This window comes from Acanthisitta chloris, unplaced genomic scaffold (assembly GCF_000695815.1).
Source record: "Acanthisitta chloris isolate BGI_N310 unplaced genomic scaffold, ASM69581v1 scaffold36031, whole genome shotgun sequence".
NCBI classification, from domain to species: domain Eukaryota; kingdom Metazoa; phylum Chordata; class Aves; order Passeriformes; family Acanthisittidae; genus Acanthisitta; species Acanthisitta chloris.
Genome location: NW_008655338.1, coordinates 1 through 7,730, shown reverse-complemented (window position 1 = coordinate 7,730; position 7,730 = coordinate 1). Strand labels below are relative to the sequence as shown.

At 46.0% G+C, this 7,730-nt stretch overlaps 1 protein-coding gene across 1 annotated transcript in view; it reads right to left on the bottom strand.

Moving 5' to 3' along the window:
• The window catches only part of CCDC108 (coiled-coil domain containing 108), a gene marked incomplete at its 5' end in the record, with an annotated part of 23,150 nt that extends 16,399 nt beyond the window's left edge, over window positions 1-6,751 (bottom strand). Inside the window, 9 exons of the mRNA XM_009083850.1 lie at window positions 1-68; window positions 561-689; window positions 996-1,161; window positions 2,584-2,736; window positions 3,004-3,228; window positions 3,656-3,901; window positions 4,791-4,928; window positions 5,753-6,115; window positions 6,551-6,751. Of these exons, the coding sequence (XP_009082098.1) occupies window positions 1-68; window positions 561-689; window positions 996-1,161; window positions 2,584-2,736; window positions 3,004-3,228; window positions 3,656-3,901; window positions 4,791-4,928; window positions 5,753-6,115; window positions 6,551-6,751 (1,689 nt within the window). The remainder of the gene's footprint in view (window positions 69-560; window positions 690-995; window positions 1,162-2,583; window positions 2,737-3,003; window positions 3,229-3,655; window positions 3,902-4,790; window positions 4,929-5,752; window positions 6,116-6,550) is intronic.
• Window positions 6,752-7,730: the final 979 nt, after the last annotated feature.

Below are 7,730 nucleotides of genomic sequence, written 5' to 3'. Positions count from 1 at the left end.
TGGGTAGACGCCTCTTGCTACAATGCAGCAGAGGGGCTGCGGCTCCTTTGTGCTTGCAAGATCTGTAGCTTGGGAGAGAAAGAAACACCAAAAAGTAGTCATGCACCACTAAGGGGCAGCTACCTGGGTCATTTTGCCTGCAGCAAAGGGCAAAGAGGCCCTACCCAGACCAAAGAAAGAATGGGACTTGTACACAGTCTTTTGTTTGCCAGCTGCTCAAAACCTCTAAACCACTGACTTCTAATTGTACCTTAACTCCTGCATTTAGAGATCACTAAAAGACTATGAATATGATCCTGTTCAAGAGTGTATTTACACAATTTAGTTCTGCACTATTTGAAAAAATATTTTTTTTATTTAAGCCTACACCCTAGTCATTTGATGAAGTGCTTTCTTTTCATACTGAAAAATCATAAACAGTTGATTGTATCTTGTTGTCTTTCTACCTTTCATGTGACATTGCCATTTTCCACTTTCCAAGCTAAAAACTCCTTGTCTAGCTCATATCTTCTTGTACAAACAGTTCCCTGCCTCTGAACATCCCAAAACATCCATCTCACCTGTTTGGGTGCAAATAGCATATTTGATAGACCAGGTATAATGCAGCCGACGGGCTGGCCTTACTGTTACTCGGACAACAGCTTTTGACCTGGCAGGGATTGTCCCTCTGGAGTGTTCCAGCTCTAGAGCTGTAGCAGAAAATAGATGGTATGAGCTCTTGTTGTCACTGATCTCTCTTACACCACACACATGTTCAGCACACAGATCCCTAAGCCTAACTGCACTCAAGCCACTGCCATCCCCCCCATCTAATTATTAAGATCAGCTTCATGTGTTGAAGCTGGAATTCCCAGACTACAACTCTAGGCAGGCCCTTGGAAGTACCCAGCCTGCCTTTGGCCAGCAAGCAGCCCAGCCTCCAAGTTCATGCTAGATTGATTTTGGAAGAAAGGGGAAAGTCTAGGCCCCATCCCATGGTAATTCCCTTACAGTACCCAGTGGATCGCTGCAGACCTCCTCAGGGTCACAGGGCCCAGTGATGAGTTGTTCCACATGGAGGACATACTTCAGAGAACAGATCCCATCATTTAGCAGTACAACGCTGCAGCTTTGCAGATCACCAACCAGAACATTTCCAAGGTCCAGGTGCTCCTTTTGTGTCTGGAATACAAACCCACCATGCAAAGGTCACTGTTACATGTCAAGTGTTGTGGTTGAATGTAGCCACCACTTACCTCATCACATTCCTTGGCTGTGTAGTGCAGTGCAAAGGGTTCCCTGCCTGCTGTAGGACTTGCCATGCTCTGGGACATAGACTCACAGAATCATTTAGGTTGGAAAGGATCTCTAAGATCACTGAGTCCAGCTGTTAACCCAGCACTGCCAAGTCCACCACTAAATCACTTCCCCAAGTGCCACATCTACACATCGTTTAAATAGCTCGGGAATGGTGACTCAACCACTTCCCTGGGCAGCCCTTTCCAATGAGTGACAATGCTTTCTGTGAAGACATTTTCCCCAATATCAAATCTAAACCTCCCCTGGTGCAACTTGAGGACATTTGCTCTTGCCTTATTGCTTATTATTTGGGAGAAGAAAACAGCATCCAGCTTGCTACAACCTCCTTTCAGGTAGATATATAAAGTGATAAGATGTTGGAACAGGTCTGCAAGGGGCTCCGTCCATCCTCCAAATGCTTTCTCCTATTTTTATTTAGGCTGTTTGCCAGGTACCGTGTAGCATATTCAGGGCTCTGAGGACACTAGCTGGCCAGCTGCACTTGGATGGATGAAGGGCTAAAAGATGTTTGCTGGTCCCTTCATGACTGCATCAAGAGTCCCCTTCCCTTTCAGCTGGTTGTGCACTTGCACACAATGTATAGTGACTAGTGCCTCTAAGACATTACTACCCTGCTGTCCAACATGATTGACATGAAGCAATGATTTACAAAGTATAATTTACCTCTGATTCCTTAAGAAACCCAAACGCAAATGAAGGTGGCTCCACAGATCTGCAGAGAATAGGGGGAAAGCCAGGTGGATGTGTTCTGGCTATACCACTTAAAAAAGTCCACCACACTTAAAAATCAGACTAGCAGCAGAACAAATGGAGAAGGAGGGCAGACAGAATGAGAGGAGGGGACTGTGAGTCCCAAGAAGCCAAATGGCTTGCTCGGTTCAGTCTGGAACAAAGGATTTGAAAGCAATCCCAGAGCATTTGGGAAGGTCACATTTGAACTGGCAGGACATTTACAATGTCATTGCCATTAGACCACCAGAATCAGTTATGCCATCTCCACTGAAAGCAGTGTCTGGGAATTTGGCTGTAAATCCTTATTCATAGAATCATAAAATCATAGAATTTAAGGGTAGGAATGGACCTTACAGATCATCTAGTCCCAAGTCCCCTGCCATGGGCAGGGACAGCTCCTCACTAGATCAGGTTGCACAAGGCCTCATCCAGCCTGGTCTTGAACACCACCAGGGTGATGCCTCCAGTACAGACTGTGCAAAAAGGGGAAACCCAAGACCCCCATCCCACCGTAGTATCCCCTCTACTACCCATTGGGTCCCAGTTCCTTACCCTGATGGTGCCCAGTACCCCCTCTCCAACAATCCGTAAGATATAACAAACACTTTTGGGAGACACGGGGTATGGGATTTTCCACTTCACAAACATCATAGCTCGCAGCAGATACTTGGTCTTCTGGTCAGGAGTAAAAGTCCATGCCTGAGCCTGCAATCACAAGAGGGGAGAGTGCTCACAGGAGATCCAGACCAGAGACAAACCCAGATACCCCAACAGTTGCATTCAATGCACAGTCCCTTCATTACACCTAACCTAGTTCTCAACAAACAACTCTGGAGACACTCTCACTTCTCTCCTCCACCATCTCTGTCTGTGTCAAAGGTTCATATTGGGAATGCACATTCAGATATTCAAAGCCAGGCTGTGGCTGTATTGTAGAGAGCAAAGTACAACTTTGGTAGAATTTGAACTTACCATGGCTTCATAGGGCTGGAGGATGCCTTCAGTGGGGCTGACAGACAGGATCTTACTGTCAGACTGATGGATCTTCCATGTGAAAACTACAGGTAGCCTTGTGCAGTTTTTTATGGTGTACATTCGTGTAGAGGAGGTACCTATATGGAGAGGCCTGAAGTATAGATTTCCATCACCTTCTAAGAGCAAATGAATGGACTCCCCACAACTCTGGAGAGCAATTTCCTGTGGAATTAAGGGGAAAAGTAAGAGACATTAGCTGAAAGTATCAGCTGCTTCTAGAGGGACCTTGCAAAGATGTAGGTTCTTCCAAGACAGAAGTGACAACAGACTGGATCTGAAGAAGGAAGGGAAGGGCTTTAGTTTTTGCTGCCAAGTAGGGCCCTGAACATAATATAGAGCATTCCAGGAGATGGAAATGCAAGGTAACATTGCATTGTTCCTGTAAAGGAACAGGATGTTAGGCACTGCAAGCACCTTCTTTCTGCAATGTTGACCCCATATTAAATGTTGAAAATATTCTTTCATTCCTATTTCCAAAGGGAAAACCCCAAATTAACCATTAGGAGGTATAATAGGCATCACAGTGCAAGTCACTGTGATGAGGGAAGACTACAAAGGAACAAAACTTTGCCTAGCATCCTCTCCCTACCTTGGTGTATCCAGGATAAGAGTTCAGCTGCAAAGGCAGGACATGCTGCTGCAAGACTGTGTTAACTGGGTGAGTGGAGAGAAGGAAAATCTGGTGGCCTCCTGGAATGATGTGTCCTGAGCTGGGCTTGACTGAAACAGAGGGACAGGCTGTTTGGTTCATACTGAAGGTTATCAGAGAAGAGCCTGTGTTGGAGAGCAGCATGCTGCAGTAGGTATCAGTGTCAGGAGCCACAGGAGGAAAAGTCTGATGGAGACAAGCAAAAAAGGGTTGTTTGCACTGAGTTTAGAAAACCAGCCTAAAGGAAAGGCTTTCACTATATCAAATTCCAGGTTCTGACAAGCATTATCTTGAGTCTATGGAGAACTTTGTAACTGCTTCTTTTCACAGAAAGAAATGAAACCATCCAAGGGTATACAAATTATGATCTTTCCCTTCTCACAGTGGCCCTCATCTTTCACAGGCTCATGGGACCAGTGAAGCTACTTTCCATTATTAAATACTTTGTTCACCCAGTAAGCAAGCTGCTTACTGGTGCCTGCAGTTTCTGCAAGGATAGTGACCTTCTGGATCAAGATTTCCAGCAGGCTGGAATTTGCTCCAATTCATGCATATCAGATACGGGCTGCATATCTTGGATTAGCTGAGAAGATTTTCTAAGAGGTTCTCAAGACTATTCTTACTTCCTAGGATCAGATCCCACTTTACCTCATAGAAACAATACTTTATTGTGCTACAGAAACAGCAGGAAGAGTGAGGAAAACTTCTACTCTACCTTGTAAACACTTCTCTTCCTTAAGTGTGGATTCTGTGTTTGCCTAAGTGCTTGCAGAGTGTTTGAGGCTCCTGGGAGGGGACTAAACACCCTTATCAGTGCCTATGTCCACTTAAACAGAAAGGAAGGAGATCCCAACAGCTTCCTCATATCTAATGAGATGCTCAGTGCAACCCGGTACACTGCAGGCTAGGAAGCTAGTGCAGGAGAAAGAGCATCCTACTTCTGTACCAAAGCAAGAGTCTCCATACCATCAGAAACCACCAAAGTCACATCTCAGGATAGTGTAATGGGAGACAAAGTAAATACTGCAGAGGTAAACATTGAGTGTCTGCAAAGATCCAAACATCAGGTACACACCTTGGGGACATCCAGGATGTACTGTGGGATGAAGTGCTCCCGTTCTGCTTCATACGTGTGCGCTCTCAGCCTGACAGTCAGGCACCAGGATGGACAAATGGTGACATCATTCTCAATGTTGCTGTAGTGTCTCATCACCTGCAGACATGCAAGGGACAGCATAGACTATCTGCAGGAAGGGAGTTTGGCAAGGTGTCTTCAAGTGCATACATGATTGCAAGCATCTGTTTGTTCAATGACATCCCTGAGCCTAAGGAATTGACTTTTTCAGGGAAGAACGACTGATAAATGCCATATGTGGAACAAAAGACCCCTGAGTGACTTTTCAGCAGAAGGACATAGCCAAGCTATTCGGTGATACTACAAGAGTTGCCTTAGAAAGAAGAGTATACAGACACCCTATTGCAATTTGTGAAACTTCCAAGTGCAAAGTTTCACCTACCAGGTTATTTCTGGGTGCTAAAACTCCTGTAATTGCAGACTTGTGTGACATGAATCCTACGTCACTTGGGAGAAGAGGCTGCAGTGACACACAGTGTCCTCAGCAGCTTTACTTACGGAGGGCCAGACACAAACCCCAAGTTACTGTCCATTACCCAGGTCACGATAACCATCCTTGAGCAGGCTCACATCTACACCAATAGTGCAGAAATTCACAGTAATTCCTCCTTCAGCAAGGTGTACATTACTTCATGTTTACTGGGGATAAGAGCAAGTGTACCTGTCAACATGCATGAGCTGTGGCTTGCTTCTCTCATTTTTTTGCCAGGACACAGGTGAAGGAGAAATTGTAACCCACCAGCATATCAAAGCAGTGGTCAAAGGAGTTAATAAAGATGCTGGTTTGTCAAATTCCAGATTAAGGGTTTCAACTGAACTTTAACTCTCCCAAAAACCTTTATCCTGCAAAGAGTTGCTTGATAGCTCCTCTCTGTAAACTGGTCTAAGCACTTCCTACTAACCTTGTAGAAGGCAAAACCTTCCAGCTCTGCTGCATAGAGACTGTTGAGCTGAGGAGCCTTGAAATAGACATGGAAAACTGAAGACTTCAAAGGTGGGATGTCACAGATTTTGGGGCACACTTGGAAGGCACTGCCATGGTTTGGAGTCCAGGCAACACTGATATTTCCTTTGGTGTGGTTGATCACATGAAGAGGAAGAGGTTCTGCCTTGTGAAGTGGCACGCAGCAACCAAAATCGTACTCCCTGGGGCTGACACTAACATGAGCAGGAAACAAGGCCAGGTCACTGTTTACACCATCATAGAAATATTCAGTCATGGAGTTGGGTTCAGAGTATTCCTTGGGAGGCTTCTCCTGAGGCATCTACAGGGTGGAAACATCTCTGTGAGCAGGGCAAGTGTGCCCATGGGAGACAACAGGAACTACAGTCCTGATTGCCTTCACAAGCAAGAGGGCATGCAAAATACACTTCAGTAACAGTTCTCAGGACAGTTCAAAGTTTACGCTTCAAGGAGGCTCCTGTTCGTTAGCCAGTGCTCAGTCTGACACTACATGAAACAAAAGACAACCCTGTGATTGACTTAAAGCAGTAAAGTGGTTTAGTGGCTGAGCTGGGGTAAAACCCAGCTAATAAAGATAGTGTTGGTGTGTGCTGGGAACATTAAGAGGAGATATAGTAAAGAAATCCATCTGGCACCTGCAAGTCCTTCTAGATCTGTCTGGCCTGTGCAACAGGAGCTCAGCATATACAGAGAAGAGCACAGGAGTGCCTTACATTCCAGGGAGGACAGGTCATACCTCAGGAGGCAGCATGAGGGCTCCCTTTCCATCCATCTGCAACTTCCCATCCTTCAGCATCACACTCAGGATATCAGGGGGGTAGAAGGTCAGTCCCCTCACCATGTTGGTTCGGTACCAGGAGAGGTGTCTTGCCTGAAGGATGGCTGGTTTAGCTGTGTCTGAATGGCAGGTACCGAAAAAGTCCACATACATGGGTGCCTGGGCAAACACCAGAAAAAATAAGAAATAAGCTGTTCTTTTGTGATTGCTTTGAGAGTTACACCATCCCAATACCTCACTTCCAAAACCATACCTGGGAAAGGCTTAGCATCTGCAATGTTAGGCTGCCATTTACTTTATGTCTTGATGTGATACAAGAATTTTCTTGAAACTGGAGTGCAAATTGAAGACACTCAGTGCACAGCTGTGCTGCTAAATTTAACTGGACAGGAGTCACTTAGGATGCACCTCACCCCACCCATGGGCGTTACTGACTGTCTGTCCACATCCTACCGCTGACAGGAACCTGCATCATGGGGATTCTGCTCAACAAGAGCCCAGGTCCTGCACTTGAGTCACAACAACCCCATGCAGCACTACAGGCTGAGGGAAGAGTGTGTTGGAAAGCAGCCCAGCAGAAAAGGACCTGGGACTGTTGGGTCGACAGCTGGCTGAACATGAGCCAGCAGTGTGCGCAGGTGGCCAAGAAGGCAAATGGAAACCTGGCTTGTACCAGGAATAGCCAGCAGGACTACAGCAGTGATCATCCCCCTGTACCTGGCACTGGCGAGACTGTGCCTTGAATAGTGTGTTTAGTTTTAGGCCCCTCACTATAAGGAAAACATTGAGAGGCTGGAGTGTGTTCAGAGAAGGGCAACAAAGCTGGTGAAGGGTCCAAGCTCAAGTGCTGTGAGAAGCAGCTGAGGGAGCTGAGCATGTTTAGCCTGGAGAAAAGAAGGCTCAGACCTTATTGCTTTCTACAACTACCTGAAAGGAGGTTATGGCCAGCCAGGTGGAGGTCGGTCTCTTCTCCCAGGTAAGAAGTGATAGGACAAGAGGAAATTACTTCAGGTTGGGCTAGAGGAGGTTTAGATTGGATAAAGGGAAAAATTTCTTAACCAAAATAGTTGTCAAGCACTGGAACAGACTGCTGTTGCCCATCCTGTAGGTGCTGCGATCACACAGCACCTACAGGATG